Raw genomic sequence first — 21284 nt, 5'->3', positions numbered from 1 at the left:
CTGGTATTGTTCATAGATAGCTATTTCAATTTATTAATTTACCTCTTTGATAAATAAATTGTATAAGCAGTGATTCAATTAGACCGTCAGCTCAGAACATAATAGCTATACTAAAAAGTGTTTTTCCCAAGTCAACATCTAACTCCTAAGAAAAGTATGTAGCTACTAAGTATGTAACCCTTTTTTTTTTTTTTTTTTTTTTTTTTTCAAAATAGGACGTGCATTTGTTTATTGATGTTTGTGATGATATCTACTTTTTTTTATATACATCCTTATTTTTTAATGCAAACTGGCAAACCTTGTTTTTCAGGTCCTAATGGCAAATAAATCCAACCTAGTGACACCTCGTAATGGAGAACTGTTGATAGCAGCAACCCAGGACTTTATCACAGGGGGATATTTGCTCACCCAGAAGAATGCCTTCTTTAATAGGGCTCAAACTATGCGCATTGCTTCCACACTTATTGCAGGTAAGGAATTGATTAATTTTTATTAATTTCCCTATTTTATAGGAAGGAAAGTATTTTTCAGGGGTTTGATAGAGGGAACTGTGACTAAGGAGGTATTATCGTTCCGAAATCGAAGAGAGAGGGAAGACAGGATAGGAGAAAGCCAGCCATTCCGAGAGCGAACATTATCCGTTCAGGATAAAATGCGCCCCGCGCGGGAACCCGAAACTAGCGCTTAAAAGGCAGGCGTGCTACCCTCGAAGTTTATTTTGACAAGCAAAAGGGTTCAGTCTCATCCTGGCAGCGTAATCAGCATATGGGGTTTGATAGAGGGAACTGTGACTAAGGAGGTATTATCGTTCCGAAATCGAAGAGAGAGGGAAGACAGGATAGGAGAAAGCCAGCCGTTCCGAGAGCGAACATTATCCGTTCAGGATAAAATGCGCCCCGCGCGGGAACCCACAACTAGCGCTTGAAAGGCAGGCGTGCTACCTTCGAAGTTTATTTTGACAAGCAAAAGGGACTTTTCAGTCTCATCCTGACAGCGTAATCAGCATATATTCTATTCTCATCTTCAAACCCCAAGTGGTTCCAGAAATGGGTCGACCGTGAACAGTCTCTCCACCTTTGAATATGCTGTTCTAAACTTGGTTAGAAGCCCCCAAACCTTCCAACACCGTGAGATAGGTGTCATCTCACGGACACGGAAAGTAAGTAACTTGTTTGTTTCCAGGCACTGATTGGAATCTAAGGATTGACCTACCTCCGCCAAATCTGAAAACTGGGAAGATGGTGCAAAAATGAGAGAAAGTTTGTCAAAAGTTGTTCCTTTAACTTCCTTTTGTAATTAATTGACTCTACAATGAGGTAATTGCAAAACTACAAATGGGTCCCCCATCTTCTCGTGGAATAGTTTTGATTTTCTTCCTTTCGATCTCAATGAAATATCAAATCGAGTGATTTTTCTGATGGCTTGGGTATCTCATATATGTAAATCTTGAATTTCATGATTTCTCTTACGGCTTATTCTAGGCTTCCAGAGTAACTTGTGCTTCCTTGATTTTTTCATGGACTTTTGTCATTATTGTCTCTTTTTTTAGGTGCAAACTTCATTGTCCAGGAAGGCAACAATTTCAAACGATTTCTCCGATACGGCAATCGACTCAAGATTGCGTCCGAACTGAAGGTGAGATTTATTTTCATTGTTATTTCTTTTCTCTCCATTTATGTACCTATTAATTGAAGAATAGACTTGATTTTCACACTGCAAAATCGTAAGATGTGCCGAAGAAAGATGGATGATAGAGGGATGTATATCATTCAGGAATATTGGCGATTTCCCACTTGCTCGGCAAGCCCCTAATATCTTATGTGAAGAGGAAGGGAAAGATCATTTTATAAAATTCATGTTGATTTCAAAAATATAACCTAGTCAGCCTACTTACTTTGGAGAGTAGCTGGTTCGATTTCCGCCCGGGGCGAACTTCATCCTAAACAGAAAACGGATAAGGTTCGTTCTCGGAACGGCTGGCTTTCTTCTGTCCTATTCTCCTCTCTTCGATTCCGGGAAGATGAGACCTCCGTTATTGGATTTTTGCCGCGCGACCCTGTCGCGCGGCAAAAGTCGCGTTGGTGGAAATCCACCTTAAGGACTTATTGCTGATTGCGAATATACTTACCTAGGTACCTAATACAGTCAATACTAGTGGGTACAAGTACAAGTACTTAGATTTTATAAGAGTAAAAGCATCAGGTACTCAGGAATACTTTCTACTCTATAGTAACTCTAGTTCTGTCACAAAATATATTTGCACTTTTCAAAATCCTGAACAAGATATCAGAAACAACTAACAATTCACTTTTAAACTAACAGGTGCTTACCGACACAAGTTCTTGTATTCTCGTAAGTATCTTGTAAACAACATTTCTCAGTTAAAGGTACCTAAGATATCTCTGTAAAATACCTACGTAGTGTAGTTATCTACGTACTTTACCAATACTTAAATACGAACTTACAATACCTAGGTATTTAGTTTTTGATTGGAATCGCGCTGATTTCTTGAACAATAGCACAAGCTAAAGGTTATCACAGGACAGAGTCCAACAACAGTCTCACATACAAATTGTGTCAAAGAATCTCTATTGTCAGGACCCTCAGCGCACTCCAATCCCCCATGGATTGCTTGATAGACGTATGGGCACCAATCAGAAGGAAGCAAATTGTACCACTTGTGGACAGAACTTGAGTGACTGTGTGGGACATTTTGGGTAGGTATTTATTTTATTTTATCTAGGTGTTGGCTTTTCTAAATTTATGGATAGGAGCTAAGGCTAGATAGATACTGTAGGTACAGATACCAGATTTTATTATTCTTTGGGGAATTAATAATGGAACTTCAAAAAGATTTAACCAAGTACCTACCTAGGTATTTATTATTTAAATTATGGATTATGAATGATATGTTGTCTATTTTTCTTACAGATACATTGACCTTCCTCTGCCCGTGTTTCACATTGGTTACTTTCGTTGTGTGATCAACATTCTCCAAAGTATATGCAAGAATCCAACTTGTGCCCGTGTCCTCTTAGGCGAAGAGAAAGCTGCTGGTTTTCGAGCTAAACTTCGCAATCCAGCCCTGAGCTATCTCGTACGCAAGTCACTGAAAAAGAAAATTCTGGAAACCACAAAGAAAGTATCAGTATGTCCACACTGTGGTGAAATCAATGGGGTTGTAAAGAAATGTGGACTGCTCAAGATAAGCCATGAGAAATACAAGAACCGCACAAAGAAGAAAGATGCTATTGTAGAAGACTTGTTGGCAGAATATAACGAAGCTGTCAAGTTCAATCCTGAGATTGAAGCCCACAAGAAGTTTGGTCTGATTCAGACATTGAACCCACTGGAAGTTTTGCAACTATTTGAAGCTATCCCATTGGAGGATATTCCATTGCTTCTGATGAATGCTGAACTTAGTAAACCGAGTGATTTGATACTCACACGTCTCCTGGTACCTCCAAATTGTATCCGACCCTCGGTTATATCTGATTTGAAATCAGGTGAGTCTGCTTACAGGACTTTTTATTTCATGTTGTGTAGTTACCTATTTAGAAATTCCAGGGCTCCTAGAGAATGTCAGCCTAGCACTTAGGAAATCCAGTGTCAAGCAAAGGCTCTCTCACTAAACTTAGTAGAAATTATACTCAAGTTGTTCCATGGGGTCAATTTGGCTGTGCTTGTGAGAAAAATCCAATTTAAGTTGCCTGTGCTTGTGAGAAAAATACAAGTTCCTAGCAATGCCTTTATTTCATTGTTCTCTAATCTCTACATCTTAACGAAATACATTTCCCCTCCTTCAGGTACAAACGAAGATGATCTCACAATGAAACTATCCGAATGTTCTTTTTCGTCGACAGGGTGCGCCGAAAATTTCGGTGTTTTGGAGGAATTTTGTTGATAACTGTCGCTTGTCGCTGTGCTACTGTTACGGTTAATTATGTATGCATTTAATATGTATATGTATAATGGTTGTATTGTTGAGAAACTGACATCCGCATAAAGCATTTTGTACCCAATCAAATCACCTCTTTGTTGGAAATCTTATTCCACACCTGCCTTTTTGAGAAGTGGACTTTCTAACAAGCGTTCTATCTCTGACATGTGTATACCTACCTTACCTACCTACTATGAAGGTACTAAACTAAAGTTGTGAAAAATTCAAAAATAAAAAAAAAAAGATCCACAGTGAAATACCTACGGTCAAATCGCACCCTGTAGGTACGGTAAGGTCCCACCTATCCTTTTGTGTAAATATCACCATAGTTGTTACACCAGATAACAAAGTGTAGGGGGAGAAAATACCAGGAACAAGGAAACAAAGGTGGTGAAATCTTGGGGATGTTACAAGATGCACGTAAATAGGTACATAATATGTACATACAAGTAGCTAATACTACCATTATTACCTAATAGGTACCTACAGTAGAAGGATTGAGGCAAACTTCGGCAGGTGTCTCTCCTTTCAACGAAAGTATTGGAGATAATATAAAGGTGATGTGTCCACACATAGTTGACCGGCCGTCGATCGATGTCGACTGAACCGTCCACACTGCCTCGATAAAATAGATTCACCTCGTCGATCGACGGCCGGTCAACAATGTTTGGACACACCTTTTTAAGGCAGTTTTCGAACGCCAGGAAATGTTGAACTGGTGGAGCACACAAGGAGTATAAAAAAAAAGTCTGATACCTACCTACCTGACGTCTACAAAGAGGACTGTACAAATGAAATTATTACTAAAGTACAAAAAATGGTCAATGTCTTGGTGCTTAGGTTCTATGTATGTACATACGTACTTAATACTTATACATATTTAAAATCTATTTTATAGTATGTAAGTTTACCTATCTAAGGACTGATTGCTGATTGCGATTATACCTACATAGGTACCTAATACAGTCAGTACTAGTGAGTACAAGTAGATTTTATAAGAGTAAAAGCAGGTACCCAGGAATACTTTCTACTCTAGTAACTCTAGTTCTGTCACAAAATACATTTGCACTTTTCAAAATCCTGAACAAGATATCAGAAACAACTAACAATTCACTTTGAAACTAACAGGTAGGTTCTATAAATGTACTTATACATATTTAAAATCTATTTTATAGTATGTAAGTCTACCTATCTAAGGACTGATTGCGATTATACCTAATAGGTAGGTACCTAATACAGTCAATACTAGTGAGTACAAGTACTTAGATTTTATAAGAGTAAAAGCATCAGGTAGGTACTCAGGAATACTTTCTACTCTAGTAGCTCTAGTTCTGTCACAAAATACATTTGCACTTTTCAAAATCCTGAACAAGATATCAGAAACAACTAGCAATTCACTTTGAAACTAACAGGTGCTGCTTACCGACGCAAGTTCTTGTATTCTCGTAAGTATCTTGTAAACAACATTTCTCAGTTAAAGGTACCTAGATCTCTGTAAAATACCTACGTAGTGTAGTTATCTACGTACTTTACCAATACTTAAATACGAACTTACAATACCTATTTAATTTTTGATTGGAATCGCGCTGATTTCTTGAACAATAGCACAAGCTAAAGGTTATCAGGACAGAGGGAACTTTCTTTCAAACTATAACAATAGGACGGTATTTACCTTTGCCTGAAAGTACTGTAGCTAAAGTGAAGTCTACCATTATAGACATGGTTGTTACATAGGAATATATAGGGATAATATAGCATTCCAACAGCCTAAATCAGGGGAAGTAAACCAATAAGAGAGTTCTTAAGACATTTGGTAGACAACGATGTGGTTCTATTCAACAGACAGCCTAGTCTACACAAGCTCAGTATTATGGCACACCGAGCTAAGGTAAGTACAACTTGGGAACTTGTCAGAAACAGGCGCGATATTTGCGCTTTCCTTCGCCTTAAGAGCGCTAGTCCAAGTCAAGTCGGAAAATTTAGGGCAGTGTATTATTCGAAGAACGCCCTTTGTGACAAACACTGTACATACAATGGTAAACTGTGCCTCCTCGTATCTTTCTTTTAAATCATTACCTATTTTATTTTAGATTGTCTCCTTTTTATATATACAGGGTAGCCTAGAATTTATGCTGAAATCGTTTTTCTCGGAGCCTGTGTCAAATTGGGAAAACAAAAAAAAAAAAAACGTAATTCTTCGATATTTGATGCGGTTGGATATGCGAATATTTTTGGCAATATTTTTTCTCGTAATTTCAAACAGGCTCCGAGAAAAGCGATTTAAGCATAAATTCTGGGACACCCTGTATTTTATCAACTTAAGTTCCTACCTAGTAGACAAATCATGTCATTTTCACCCCAGACTCTTTTCAAGCTACCACTCTCTTACAGCAGTTGTTTCATAGCTACGAAGTGAAAACGGTGATGAAACTGAAACAGGCGCGATATTTGCGCTTTCCTTCGGCTAAAGAGCGCTAGTCCAAGTCAAGTCGGAAAATTTAGGGCAGTGTATTATTCGAAAAACGCCCTTTGTGACAAACACTGTACATACAACGGTAAACTGTGCCTCCTCGTATCTTTATTTTAAATCATTACCTATTTTATTTTAGATTGTCTCCTTTTTATATATACAGGGTATCCTAGAATTTATGCTGAAATCGTTTTTCTCGGAGCCTGTTTCAAATTGGGAAAACAAAAAAACACGTAATTCTTCGATATTCGATGCGGTTGGATATGCGAATATTTTGGCAATATTTTTTCTCGCAATTTTAAACAGGCTCCGAGAAAAGCGATTTAAGCATAAATTTTGGGACACCCTGTATTTTATGAACTTAAGTTCCTACCTAGTAGACAAATCATGGCATTTTCACCTCAGACTCTTTTCAAGCTACCACTCTTTTACAGCAGTTGTTTCATAGCTACGAAGTGAAAACGGTGATGAAACTTTTTTTTATGCTATATTCTGTGTCCAGGTTCTGCCACATCGTACGTTTAGATTCAACGAGTGTGTGTGTACACCGTACAACGCTGACTTTGACGGTGATGAAATGAACGTGCATCTACCTCAGACCGAGGAAGCGCGCGCTGAAGCTCTGGTAAGTCGAGGTCCGCGGGTTCGATCCCAAGGTATTGGCATAAAATGTGCTTGATTTATTTTTCAGTACATTCAGGTAGGGACCATAAGGGTCTCTCTCAATCCATGAATTGTCGAAACATTTTGGTTAGAATATGAATATACCTAAAGGTTTATTTCAACCTAGTAACATGAATGGAGTTTAGTCCCTTCGGTTCTCTAACAAATACCGGAAGTTCAACGTAATGTGAATAGACATAATAATACCTAGTATCTAATAATTCTATTAAATTAATTATATTAATTTAAACATTGAGCATACCAGCCTAAAATTTCCCTTGCTAAAGAATTAGCAAAGGTTGAGTGCAAAGGGCATCCACTAGTAAAATTTTGTAAAACCAAATGAATTATAATAATAAAGGGGGCACGTTTAGCCACGGCAAGCACAAGCGTTACCAGCTTGTGCTTGCCATTTTATTTTATTTGACATTTCGGTCTGACATTCTAAGATGAATTTGACCTGTCACTATAAAAAGAATGCAAAAGTTCCCAGGTTTGATTCCGAGAGTTGACAAAAAATAAAAGAAAAATAAAGAACTCCCATTTCGATTGTGAATAAGACATTTGGTAGACAACGATGTGGTTCTATTCAACAGACAGCCTAGTCTACACAAGCTCAGTATTATGGCACACCGGGCTAAGGTAAGTACAACTTGGGAACTTGTCAGAAACAGGCGCGATATTTGCGCTTTCCTTCGGCTAAAGAGCGCTAGTCCAAGTCAAGTCGGAAAATTTAGGGCAGTGTATTATTCGAAGAACGCCTTTTGTGACAAACACTGTACATACAATGGTAAACTGTGCCTCCCCGTATCTTTCTTTTCAATTATTACCTATTTGATTTTAGATTGTCTCCTTTTTATATATACAGGGTAGCCTAGAATTTATGCTGAAATCGTTTTTCTCGGAGCCTGTTTCAAATTGGGAAAACAAAAAAACACGTAATTTTCGATATTCGATGCGGTTGGATATGCGAATATTTTTGGCAATACCCTTTTTTTTTTTTTTTTTTTTTTTTTTTCAAAATAGGACGTGCATTTGTTTATTGATGTTTGTGATGATATCTACTTTTTTTTATACATCCTTATTTTTTAATGCAAACTGGCAAACCTTGTTCTTCAGGTCCTAATGGCAAACAAATCCAACCTAGTGACACCTCGTAATGGAGAACTGTTGATAGCAGCAACCCAGGATTTTATCACAGGGGGATATTTGCTCACCCAGAAGAATGCCTTCTTTAATAGGGCTCAAACTATGCGCATTGCTTCCACACTTATTGCAGGTAAGGAATTAATTCTTTTTTATTTAATTTATTTTCAAGAGGTTTGATAGAGGGAACTGTGACTACAAAAGTCTTATCGTCCCCAAATCGAAGAAAAGAAGGGCAGGATTCGAGAAAGCCAGCTTTTAGAAAAACAAACCTTATCTGTTGAGAATGAAGTTCGCCTCGGGCGGGAATCCGCGTCTAGCGCTTTCAAGTCAGGCGCGCTACCCTCCAAGCTAACTAGGTCATGCCAAAGGTTCAAGTAGAGGGACTTTTCAGTCTGATTTTGGCAGTATAACCAGGAAATCTCGAGTTATAGCGGAACAAACAAACATTCAGACAAACAAAATGCAAAGCGGTCAAGTTCAAACGCAGACCTCACTTTCGTTCGGTCAAACATTACACACAGCGTATATTCTATTTCTATTCTTTATTTGTAGCCGGGTCTACAGTCCAATTTATTTGTAGCCGGAGCTAGGCATACAATCCAATTTTACAGTGATTGTTATCCTTGAAGCATGCCCGAACACTGTTCGGACATGGTCTCCGAGCATTATGAAAAATAAGGCTGAGTTTCAGTGCTCTCAAAGCTGAGCTGATTAAAATACTAAATCTTTCCCTCAAAGAAAGAAACGAAATTTTGAGTACACTCAAAGAACAAAACCAAATTTTGAGTGCAAATGTAATTTATTTTTCTCCAGATTGTTTTTGTGTATTGTTTTGTTTGTTTTCCATGATATTCCTACTTTTCTTCCGAAATTCGACTGTCAAAGACACGTCCGACATATGTGGAATAATAAAACGATTCTCGTGTTTTCCAGGTGGAGAAGCTGGAATCCTGTGGTCTTCGTTCGAACGGCGGTGATCTGGACCGGGAAACAAATATTCTCCCTCATACTCAAACCGAACCGGGACTGTCCCGTCAATGCTAATCTGAAAACTAAAGGCCGCGCGTATACTGCCAATGAAGAATTCTGTCATCGGGACTCTTATGTTATATTGCGCAACTCGGAACTGTTGGCAGGTAAGAAGTGATTTCCGTGAAGTTAAACAATCTGGTATTGTTCATAGATAGCTATTTCAATTTATTAATTTACCTCTTTGATAAATAAGTATGTATAAGCAGTGATTCATTTAGACTGTCAGCTCAGAACATAATAGCTATACTAAAAAGTGTTTTTCCCAAGTCAACATCTAACTCCTAAAAAAGTATGTAGCCACTAAGTCTGTAAAAGAAATAATGGAATTAATTTGTTTAAAGTTAATCCTACAAATTGTCTTCCTCTGTCTCGCTTTTTTGTCTCACTTCTGGGATGCGAACCACAGTCTCCTCGAACATCCGTTCAGGATAAAATCTGCCTCTGGCAGGAATTGAACTCGCGGCTTACGCTTACAAGGCTACCAACCAAGCTAACTAGACTGGCAAGAATAATTGGATTTTTCTTTTCTTTGCTAAGGTTCCATGGATAAGTCCACTCTGGGTAGCGGGGGGAAGGCCAACGTGTTCTACATCTTACTACGTGACTTTGGAGAAGATGTAGCTGTGACCGCCATGTGGAGGTTGTCACGTATGACGTCATTCTATCTGATGAACCGCGGCTTCTCCATAGGAATCGGTGACGTCACACCAGGACAAGGTAAGTCAGCCGTTCCGAGAACAAATATTATCCCATCAGGATAAAATCGGCCACGGGCGGGAATCGAACCCGTTTCCTGTCACGTATGACGTCATTCTATCTGATGAACCGCGGCTTCTCCATAGGAATCGGTGACGTCACACCAGGACAAGGTAAGTCAGCCGTTCCGAGAACAAATATTATCCCATCAGGATAAAATCGGCCACGGGCGGGAATCGAACCCGTTTCCTAGCGCTTGTAAGGCAGTGCAAAGGGCATCCACTAGTAAAATTTTGTAAAACCAAATGAATTATAATAATAAAGGAGGCACGTTTAGCCACGGCAAGCACAAGCGTTACCAGCTTGTGCTTGCCGTTTTATTTTATTTGACATTGCGGTCTGACATCCTAAGATGAATTTGACCTGTCACTATAAACTATAAAGAGAATGCAAAAGTTCCCAGGTTTGATTCCGAGAGTTGACAAAAAATAAAATAAAAATAAAGAACTCCCATTTTGATTGTGAATATTTTTCCCAACAGGCTTCGTCCAGAACAGTTTCTTCTCGGGTCTGACGCCGACGGAGTTCTTCTTTCACACGATGGGCGGTCGGGAAGGTCTTGTGGACACGGCGGTCAAAACGGCCGAGACCGGGTATATGCAGAGACGTCTGGTTAAATCTCTGGAGGACCTGTGTGTTCAATATGACATGAGCGTGAGGAATTCCATGGGGGATATTGTACAGTTCAGCTTCGGAGGGGATGGGCTGGACCCTAGCTATATGGAAGGTAAGAATAGAATAGAACGGCGGTTCTCAAACTGGGGGCCGTGAAAGACTTCAAGACCCTCTTTAAGATCACATGAAAAAATACAGTAAAGGGGCCGCGTATAAAAAAGTTTGAGAACCGCTGGAATAGAATATACCTTGTTTATCCTGCTGCGTTAGGACTGAAAAGTACCTTTACCTCATATTAGAACAATTAGATTAAAAGAACACCCGCCAGCCTAGTTAGCTTGGTTGGTAGCGCGTCTGCGTTGTAAGCGCTAGGCCGCGGGTTCGATTCCCGCCCGGGTCGGATTTTATCCTAAAGTTCGACGCTGCTTTCTACGGCCAAACCGACTGCATCAGTGGCGTATCTGAGTGCATTATCATGGGACTGCCCATGAACGTTGGTACGGGACTGATCAAACTACTGCAGGCAGTTCCCCGCTCAGAACCAGTGCCCAGGACTCTGCTGTTTGATAATCCAGAGTTCCATACGAACACATTGGCGGCTGTTCCATAGGATTTTAGAATGTAGTCAAGTACTCAAGTACCTATTCATATTATGGGGTGGTCTAAAAATTTTGTTAAAGAGAAGCTCCATAGAAAAGTCGTGGAAGAAAACGCTGTTCTCTCACATGGATAATTCTTCAGTGACTTTTTCTTCTGTGAAGGTTTTCTTCTGCAAAATTATATTGCATGAATCCTACCCTATGGTGAGGGCTAAAAATTTTGTAAAAGAAAAGCTCCATAGAAAAGTCGTGGAAGAAAACGCTGTACTCTCACATGGATAATTCTTCAGTGACTTCTTCTTCTTCTATGAAGGTTTTCTTCTACAAAATTATATTGCATGAATCCTACCCTATGGTGGCAACCCTTTCGACTACTTAGGGCTTTGGTCATTTCAATCAGTTCCTCAATCGTCCTCAAAAAGCTCAGCAGAGCACACACGATAACAAGCAGCCAGATACCAACCTCATTTATTTCGTTTGAGTGTTTGTTTCATAGACGGCGAACAAGCAGCCAGATACCCACCTCATTTATTTTGTTTGAGTGTTTGTTTCATAGACGGCGAAAAAAAAAAAAAAAAGAGACGCAGATAAACCTATAATAAATTAAAAACTCTCCAACCAACATTGAAGGAAAATGAAACTTTAGACAAATGAATACAACTGGATTGTTTTGTTTTTTACAAAAAGTAAAATGTATTCATAAATTTTGTAATAATAAATCAAGAAGTATACATGTGGATAACTAGATAATCAATTTGTTTGTCATAAACTGTATTTTAGAAAAGTACGTTAATCTGAATTAGAACTTTAGAAACAAAGCGGGTGCTTTTATTTATGATGTTTTGAATTATGAATTTGTAAATCCCAAATACGAAAGGATTATTTTTATGACGAGCATTCTCATTGTAAAAAATAACATCGGACATTTTTATTTATAGGTTAAACTTTGTTACAATGAAAATAACGTAAGAAATGCAGCGGACAACACCCATTTTATCAGTATTTCTACATCTTAGTCTAAATATTATAATTGAAATGATACTTCTAGAAATTGATAAGGTAGTTTTGTTAATACATAAATAAACAATAAATACATCATATAACTAATCGATTTGCTTGTAAGAAAATAAAATAATCAATGATTTAATACATAATAATTATACATCACACATTTCAAAAATAATATATTTCAGTAAATGGGTGTTAAACTGTTAAATTTGTATGTAAAATATAGAAGGAAAATTTATTTTTTTTTTCCAATGGAGATCTACACAACTATTATTATGGGGTACTCAACAAAATTTAGAAAATAACGCTACGAAATTATGTTTGGGTTAATAAAAATAATGATAGTCAATGTTAAGATAGGTTAAAGATTTGAGAAGGCTGAAGACTAGGTGATTCTTGTGTTTTCCCATCTTTGAAGAAACAAAGAGGGTTAATATTTAAATCCGATGATGTTTGTTGGTTTGTCCGATTTTCAAACAATTTGTCGTTCATGTTGAGCACAAACATTTTAATGGCACAGACCGTAGGGACAAAAAAACATCATCGAAATCAGAAAACCCGTTCTCGAGGATCTTGGAGGATTAACATTGTATGCAAACTTCAAATCCTCACTTTCCCCAAGAGGCTGAGCACATCCCGAAATCAAAGCCGAAAAATCTTTAACCTTACCTGGAATTGAACCCAGGATTTCCAGCATGACACCCACTCGGCTCTGGGTTGCTTGGACGTCATTATTATTCCATCAAAATCTGACGTTATCTTACCCTAATTGACATACCTACTATATGAAAGTACATTTTTTTTTTTTTGCCGGTAAGGTTTTTTTTTTTTTTTTTTTTTAGGGCTTTGATTGGGGGAACAGTAACAACGGAAGTCTTAACGTCCCAAAATCGACGAAAGAAGGAAGACAGGATAGGAGAAAGCCAACCGTTCCTAGAACGAACCTTATCTGTTTAGGGCAAAGTTTTAAGTCTAGTCCCATACAGCGGGTAACCGTTTGACTGCCCACCTCTGTGGCAGAGTGGTCAAAAGCACTGACTCTCAACCCGGAAGTGCTGGGTTCGAATTTCGGCCAGGGCGGAAATTTTCTAACCAGATATTTCCGTTCTTGGATAGGTGTGGATGTAAAAGGATGTGCCTTGAAGTAATGCGAAAGCGGTACCGAGATACAATCTTGAAAAAAAAAACGACTATAATCCGTTGTGGGTTCGATTCCAGGTGTTGCTTCAATGAATATTACTCCCTTGATCAAACTTTATTTTGTATTTATATTGTTACCATCTGTATCTGTAAATAAAGTTTGATCCAATTGTATAATAATAATAATAACCAAGCTAACTCAGCTGGCATGGACAGATTAAGTGTTCGAATAAAATTTTACACAAATATTGCGTGACTGGCCAATTCTAATTAATTCGTTAAAATTTCATTTGAAGTTTTTTATTCTTCCCAGACGCTTCTTTTAATATTTTTTTTTTCCTCAGGTCTACTACGAGCGAAGGAGAGACTACTGAGTGAAGGTTATAGAAAGTGTGAAGGTTACATTAGAGCTATGGAATCCGTAGGATGTTCTGTTTATCCTAATGAAGGTTTCACTTTCCTCAGGTCTACTACGAGCGAAGGAGAGACTACTCAGTGAAGGTTACAGCAAGTGTGAAGGTTACATTAGAGCTATGGAATCCGGGAGATTACAAACTCAGCCAGGATGTTCGGCAGAAGAAACTCTGGAAGCTGTTATAGAATATTACTCAGGGAGTACCTCGTATTAAGGAAATCATCAATGCTAGTCGAAACATTAGTACTCCGATCATAACTGCTTATCTGGATAAGGATACGGATTTAGATTACGCTCGAATTGTGAAGGGCAGATTAGAGAGAACTACATTGGGTAAGTATCTGAGGGAACAGGGCGAGTCAGTCGATTGCACGTCATTCAGAAGGTCCGGGGTTTGATAGCCATCATGAAAAAAAAAAAATTCTTTTATTTTGATCGTAAATATTTGGACAGATTGTTTTCTGGTGTTCTCTTGTGTTAACCCAGCTCTGTGCTTGGAGTTCGGGTGCACTCAGCCTCGTGAGGACAATTGAGTAGCTACTTTATTCGAGTGGCGACCAGTGGCGGCATTACCAATGTAAAAAAGATTGATGCTGAATGAGAATCAATAGTAAATGAGAGGCACTTAGTAATGCTGTGATATGTGATACCTACCCACAAAGGTTGTGAAAAAGCTCTCTGCTTTACCACAAATAATTCATGATTTGATTTGATTTTTATTCTCCAGGGGAAGTGTGTGAATATATTGAAGAGGTGTTTGTGCCGGATGATAGTTTCATTCTCATCAAGTTAGACATGGACAGGATAAGACTTCTCCATTTGGAAGTTGACATCGACTCCATACGATACTGTATTGAGAGGACCAGAGGTATGTGAAAGCTAGAAGATTGATAGTTATGATGATGAGAGGTAAGTTTGGTTCACTGAAGTTAAGCAACGTTGCGTGTGGTCGGTATCCGAATGGGTGACCATTTGGGCTATCGCGTGTTGTTGGCTTTTCCCGGCCCCACTCAGGTTGGGTGAAGTTAATTTGAGTAGACAAGTGGCTTGGCGTCGAATGAAGGGTAAAACCTCAGCACTATTAGCAGTTATACAATGAACTTAAAAGGTTAAACCCATTAAAAGAAGAAGAAATCTTCGAATTGTAAGAAAAATTGGTATTTTTCCCCTATTTAATAATTGATTGATTGAAATGGAATAGTTTAATTTATTTTCAACAATAACATAAGTACGAGTATACAATAAAACTGTAGAACCAACACTACAGAATTTTCTGGGAGGAGAGGGAGGAGGGATTATTCTAATATTTAACTGGTAGCTTACCACTAATCAAGCCATTTATTCCTATACCCTCTCTCATTTCTATTATCCAGGTATCAGCGGACATCTTACTGTCAGTGGTCATTCGTTCCTCATTCTTAAACCCAAGGATAGTTCCAAGTCTTTCAATTCCAAGATGTATCAGATGAAACAACTGTTGCCTTCTGTTGTTATCAAAGGAGTACAAGGTAAGTAGAGACAAAATTAAAATCTAATGATGACCATCGGAGTATTCTCGAAAGCTCACCAAATTTTCTTTTGTTAAAGGTCGAATCTTAATTACTTACTCCAGGGTCTTCACAGACCGCGAGGGTCCTTGACCTCCCCCACCAGCCCTCTCCATTCTTGTCTGTCCTGGGCGATGGTCTGCCCATCTTGTCGGATTCCAATGGATTCGAGAGATTCCCTGACACCACCTTCTCATGTGTTTCTTGGTCGTCCAACGGGTCGAGGGTTGGAGTATTGTAGGTCGAATCTTAATTGTCTTTGTAATTTTATTTCTTGAAGATTCTTAATTAAATATGTAATTATTTCAATTTTCTTGTAAGTACCTATAAACCCTTGGTACATAGTTCGTTGACTACACTGGGCTGTAGTCAACTACCAAGGAGGGAGCTGTAACTTCTAAGGTCTTATCGTCACGAAAGCGAAGAGAGAAGAGAGACAGGATAGGAGAAATCCAGCCGTTCCGAGAACGATCCTTATCTGTCTTGGATAAAGTTCGTCCCGAGTGGAATCGAACCCGCGACCTAGCGCTAGCTAACTAACCTGGCTGAAGCTATAGTTTAACTTTTTTAGTCCTTCCTTCCTTTATTATTACGATAGTAATATAAAAAAAAGGTATAGTGGACGGGCTATTGTATTCACTTCGGTGTCTGTCTGTCCCCATAGATCCATAGAAGGACTTGTTTTGTTGTACCTCGAGGTCTTATCGTCACGAAAGCGAAGAGAGAAGAGAGACAGGATAGGAGAAATCCAGCCGTTCCGAGAACGATCCTTATTTGTCTTGGATAAAGTTCGCCCCGAGTGGAATCGAACCCGCGACCTAGCGCTAGCTAACTAACCTGACTGAAGCTATAGTTTAACTTTTTTTAGTCCTTCCTTCCTTTATTATTACGATAGTAATATAAAAAAAAAGGTATAGTGGACGGGCTATTGTATTCGCTTCGGTGTCTGTCTGTCCCCATAGAAGGACTTGTTTTATTGTACCTCGGTACCACTTTCGTATTACTTCAAGGCACATTCTTTTGACATTGCCGAGTGTTCTAGGAGAAATCCAGCCGTTCCGAGAACGATCCTTATCTGTCTTGGATAAAGTTCGCCCCGAGTGGAATCGAACCCTAACCTGGCTGAAGCTATAGTTTAACTTTTTTAGTCCTTCCTTCCTTTATTATTACGATAGTAATAAAAAATGGTACAGTGGACGGGCTATTGTATTCGCTTCGGTGTCTGTCTGTCCTCATAGAAGGACTGGTTTTATTGTACCTCGGTACCACTTTCGCATTACTTCAAGGCACATTCTTTTGACATTGCCGAGTGTTTTGTGCTTCAGGTATAAACCGAGCTGTGATTCATGAGGAAGATGTAGAAGGAGTAACCAAGTACAAGTTACTGGTGGAGGGGGATAACTTGCGAGACGTCATGGCTACTTATGGAGTTAAAGGTGAGTTAACAGAGTTTTTCCTGGAAGATTTTTTTTTTTTCTTCTCAAAAAAATAAAATAATAATAAAAATAAGTTTAGCCAGTACAGCACAGTGGCTGTTGATAGAAGGAACTGTAACTCCTAAGGTCTTGTGGTCCCGAAATTGAAGAGAGTAGAGAGACAGGAAAAGGATCGGAGAGAGCCAACCGTTCCGAGAACAAACATCCGTTCAGGATATATCGAGAATCGAACCCGCGGCCTAGGGATTACAAAGCAGACGCGCTATCCACCAAGGTAACTAGGAAACAAGGCTGGCAGACGGGATATTAATCTTATATTTCACATTATCAGGTGTCAAATGTTCGAGTAACAATACATACGAGGTGTACAAAACTCTAGGCATAGAGGCTGCACGAAGTACTATTATGACGGAGATCAAATTGGTCATGGAGAACCATGGTATGAGCATTGACTTCAGACATCCTATGCTGGTGGCAGATCTGATGACCAGCAAGGGAGAAGTGTTAGGTGAGTCATGATTAGACTTCATCTGTAGATTTTTTTCAAAGATATCTTGCTTGGACCAGCCAGTCACTATCAGGTACACCTAATCAGGTCTACGCCCGTCATGTCTACCTGATAGTGTGTTTGCTCATCAGGTATCAGGTAGACCTGACATGCGGAACTGATCAGGTCTACCTGATAGTGAATGGCTAGCCTTTTCTGGTGTTCTCTTGTGTTAACCCAGCTCTGTGCTTGGAGTTCGGGTGCACTCAGCCTCGTGAGGACAATTGAGTAGCTACTTTATTCGAGTGGCGACCAGTGGCGGCATTACCAATGTAAAAAAGATGCTGAATGAGAATCAATAGTAAATGAGGCACTTAGTAATGCTGTGATATGTGATACCTACCCACAAAGGTTGTGAAAAAGCTCTTGAAAGTACAATTTTTACTTTCTATTGATTTTTATTTTCCTTATCCTTAGAAATATCACATCAACCTGGCATTGTTTGTGACGTCATGTGCAAGACAAAAGTGGAATAAGTTTAGACAAGAATGTGAAGAAATGATAAAGGGAGAGAAAGAAAGGATACGACCAAGATTTGATACAGAAAAATTCGAAGTACTAGACATTTCTTGTCAGTATTAGTTGACGGAATAACCAGCAATACAAACCAGATGGTCACCCATCCTGATGCACGCGCAATATTGCTTAACATACATATGTGCTCGCTCAGAACATGTTAGCTATGCTAAAAAGTGTTTTTCCCAAGTCAACATCTAACTCCTAAGAAAAGTATGTAGCTACCAAGTATGTAAAAGAAATAATGGAATTAATTTGTTTAAAATTAATCCTACAAATTGTCTTCCTTTGTCTCGCTTTTTTATCTCACTTCTGGGATGCGAACCACAGTCTCCTCGAACATCCGTTCAAGCTAAAATCCGCCCCTGGCGGGAATCGAACTCGCGGCCTAGCGCTTACAAGGAGATAATAATAAATTACACCGAAAACCGCCAAAAAGCGGTCAAAATACCGCCAACCGCAGCACCTATCTTAACCAAACGTTTTGTGTCGCATCCTTGTCACATTTGACATCTACACACCAGCTGAAAACCGCCAAAAAGCGGTCAAAATACCGCCAACCGCAGCACCTATCTTAACCAAACGTTTTGAGTTGCATCCTTGTCACATTTGACATCTACACACCAAATTTCAAGTCTCTAGCTCTTACCGTTCTCGTGATATTTTGTTTACGGACAGACAGACACACACACGGACCAATGGCTGAAACTTTGGATTTACGCTCTAGGGACCTCAAAACGTGTTTTGGCACTAAAAACTGACCATCGAAAGTTTGACCCGATTACATTACTTTCCTTCCTATAAGATAAGGAAAGTAAAAATTACATCTCTTTGGCTGTCTATTTTTGTTGGGATGTACCCCCATTCATAGAATACATACAAAAATATGTATTCTGTGCTAAATGGGGGCAAATGTGCTAAATCTCTTTGGTTGCTAGGTAACGGAACCCCTGTGGAATTGAAACGTCTCCTGGAGAAATTTCAAGTCTCTAGCTCTTACCCTTCTCGAGATATTTTGTTTACAGACAGACAGACAGACACACACACGGACCAATGGCTGAAACGTTGGATTATAGGCTCTAGGGACCTCAAAATGTGTTTTGGCACTAAAAACTGACCATCGAAAGTTTGACCCGATTACATTACTTTCCTTCCTATAAGATAAGAAAAGTAAAAATTACATCTCTTTGGTTGCTAGGTAACGGAACCCCTGTGGAATTGAAACGTCTCCTGGATGATATCATTGCCAAGAATTCCAGTCGCTCCGATCCGAGCTTGTCTGCTCAGGAAATACTAGCTCTGTCTAATGAGACGCTGGACAGTAAGGAATTCCTGCAGGATACCAGCGAGAACTTTGTGCGGGACATCAAGAAGTTTCTGGAGGAGTTCTCGAAAAAAGTAAGCGTCACGTATGACGTCATTCTATCTGATGAACCGCGGCTTCTCCATAGGAATCGGTGACGTCACACCAGGACAAGGTAAGTCAGCCGTTGCGAGAACAAATATTATCCCATCAGGATAAAATTGGCCACGGGCGGGAATCGAACCCGTTTCCTAGCGCTTGTAAGGCAGAAGCGTTACCAACCAAGCTAACTCAGCTGGCAGGGTCTACAGTCCAGTTTATTTGTAGCCGGGTCTACAGTCCAATTTATTTGTAGCCGGGTCTACAGTCCAATTTATTTGTAGCCGGGTTTACAGTCCAATTCATTTGTAGCCGGAGCTAGGCCTACAATCCAATTTTACAGTGATTGTTATCCTTGAAGCATGCCCGGACACTGTTTGGACATGGTCTCCGAGCATTATGAAAAATAAGGCTGAGTTTCAGTGCTCTCAAAGCTGAGCTGATTAAAATACTAAATCTTTCCCTCAAAGAAGGAAACGAAATTTTGAGTAAGTACACTCAAAGAACAAAACCAAATTTTGAGTGCAAATGTAATTTATGTTGTTTTCTCCAGATTGGTTTTGTGTATTGTTTTGTTTGTTTTCCATGATATTCCTACTTTTCTTCCGAAATTCGATCGAGATTCTGTTCCCATCTTTGAAGAAAAACCAAATTTTGAGTGCAAATATAATTTATGTTGTTTTCTCCAGATTGGTTTTGTGTATTGTTTTGTTTGTTTTCCATGATATTCGTACTTTTCTTCCGAAATTCGACTGTCAAAGACACGTCCGACGTCCGACATATGTGAAATAATAAAACGATTCTCGTGTTTTCCAGGTGGAGAAGCTGGAATCCTGTGATCTTCGTTCGAACGGCGGTGCAATCTTCAAGCAAGTGTCTCGTCTTACTCCTACTCAACTTGCTGAATTCCTCACCAGATGTCGCGAGAAATACGTACGGGCCCAGATTGAGCCTGCTACGGCCGTGGGGGCCCTGGCTGCTCAGAGTATAGGAGAACCTGGCACTCAAATGACACTCAAGACTTTCCATTTTGCCGGTAAGTTTTTTAAAATAATAATAATATCCCTAATAAGCTAGACATTTTCAAGTAAAGCACCCCAGACATCAGTATTTGCCATTCACAGTGTTTCTAAATCTAAAAGAACACTTTGATTGGTGTAGATGTCTTAAATGAAAGAGAAATAAGGGTAATATAAAGTAAAAAAAGAGTTGATAGAGGAACTGTAACAACAGAGGTCTCTTATCGTCCCAAATCCAAGAGAGGTGGACATCCGTTCCTAGAACGGAGAAAGCCAACCGTTCGTTCTAGAACCTTATCTGTTCAGCATAAAATTCACTCTATCATTTTAACCTCAACTAAGTCGAAACAACTGAATATAACCGTAGGTGTTGGGTTCGATTCCAGGTGTCGCTTCAATGAACATTTTTATTTGTAGCCGGGTCTACAGTCCAATTTATTTGTAGCCGGAGCTAGGCATACAATCCAATTTTACAGTGATTGTTATCCTTGAAGAGTTGAAGCATGCCCGGACACTGTTTGGACATGGTCTCCGAGCATTATGAAAAATAAGGCTGAGTTTCAAAAATAAGGCACTAAATCTTTCCCTCAAAGAAAGAAACGAAATTTTGAGTACACTCAAAGAACAAAACCAAATTTTTAGTGCAAATGTAATTTATGTTGACCAGTGGCGGCATTACCAATGTAAAAAAGATTGATGCTGAATGAGAATCAATAGTAAATGAGAGGCACTTAGTAATGCTGTGATATGTGATACCTACCCACAAAGGTTGTGAAAAAGCTCTCTGCTTTACCACAAATAATTCATGATTTGATTTGATTTTTATTCTCCAGGGGAAGTGTGTGAATATATTGAAGAGGTGTTTGTGCCGGATGATAGTTTCATTCTCATCAAGTTAGACATGGACAGGATAAGACTTCTCCATTTGGAAGTTGACATCGACTCCATACGATACTGTATTGAGAGGACCAGAGGTATGTGAAAGCTAGAAGATTGATAGTTATGATGATGAGAGGTAAGTTTGGTTCAC

General features: G+C 39.2%; 1 protein-coding gene and 2 long non-coding RNA genes across 3 annotated transcripts in view; 2 read left to right on the top strand and 1 right to left on the bottom strand.

Annotated features, from left to right (window-relative positions):
* The window catches only part of LOC103510180 (DNA-directed RNA polymerase III subunit RPC1), a 34714-nt gene that overhangs the window by 2865 nt on the left and 10565 nt on the right, over window positions 1-21284 (top strand). The window contains exons 3-15 of the mRNA XM_026824297.1: window positions 2549-2717; window positions 2932-3506; window positions 3807-3864; window positions 5717-5828; window positions 6913-7035; window positions 8193-8370; window positions 9173-9358; window positions 9792-9971; window positions 10492-10737; window positions 19032-19231; window positions 20052-20271; window positions 20641-20675; window positions 21069-21228. Coding sequence (XP_026680098.1) covers window positions 2549-2717; window positions 2932-3506; window positions 3807-3864; window positions 5717-5828; window positions 6913-7035; window positions 8193-8370; window positions 9173-9358; window positions 9792-9971; window positions 10492-10737; window positions 19032-19231; window positions 20052-20271; window positions 20641-20675; window positions 21069-21228 — 2442 coding nt within the window. The remainder of the gene's footprint in view (window positions 1-2548; window positions 2718-2931; window positions 3507-3806; window positions 3865-5716; window positions 5829-6912; window positions 7036-8192; window positions 8371-9172; window positions 9359-9791; window positions 9972-10491; window positions 10738-19031; window positions 19232-20051; window positions 20272-20640; window positions 20676-21068; window positions 21229-21284) is intronic.
* LOC113467853 lies at window positions 11046-11728 on the top strand. The gene is made up of 2 exons (XR_003391794.1): window positions 11046-11285; window positions 11434-11728. It is a non-coding gene; the product is annotated as an uncharacterized LOC113467853 (long non-coding RNA).
* Window positions 11472-13026, bottom strand: LOC113467852. Its single transcript, XR_003391793.1, has 2 exons — window positions 11748-13026; window positions 11472-11687 (listed from the first exon to the last, which is right to left on the bottom strand). It is a non-coding gene; the product is annotated as an uncharacterized LOC113467852 (long non-coding RNA).

Source organism: Diaphorina citri, unplaced genomic scaffold, assembly GCF_000475195.1.
Source record: "Diaphorina citri unplaced genomic scaffold, Diaci psyllid genome assembly version 1.1 scaffold568, whole genome shotgun sequence".
Classification (NCBI taxonomy): domain Eukaryota; kingdom Metazoa; phylum Arthropoda; class Insecta; order Hemiptera; family Psyllidae; genus Diaphorina; species Diaphorina citri.
Note: the sequence above shows the minus strand (reverse complement) of the source record. Positions and strands in the feature narration are given on the sequence as shown.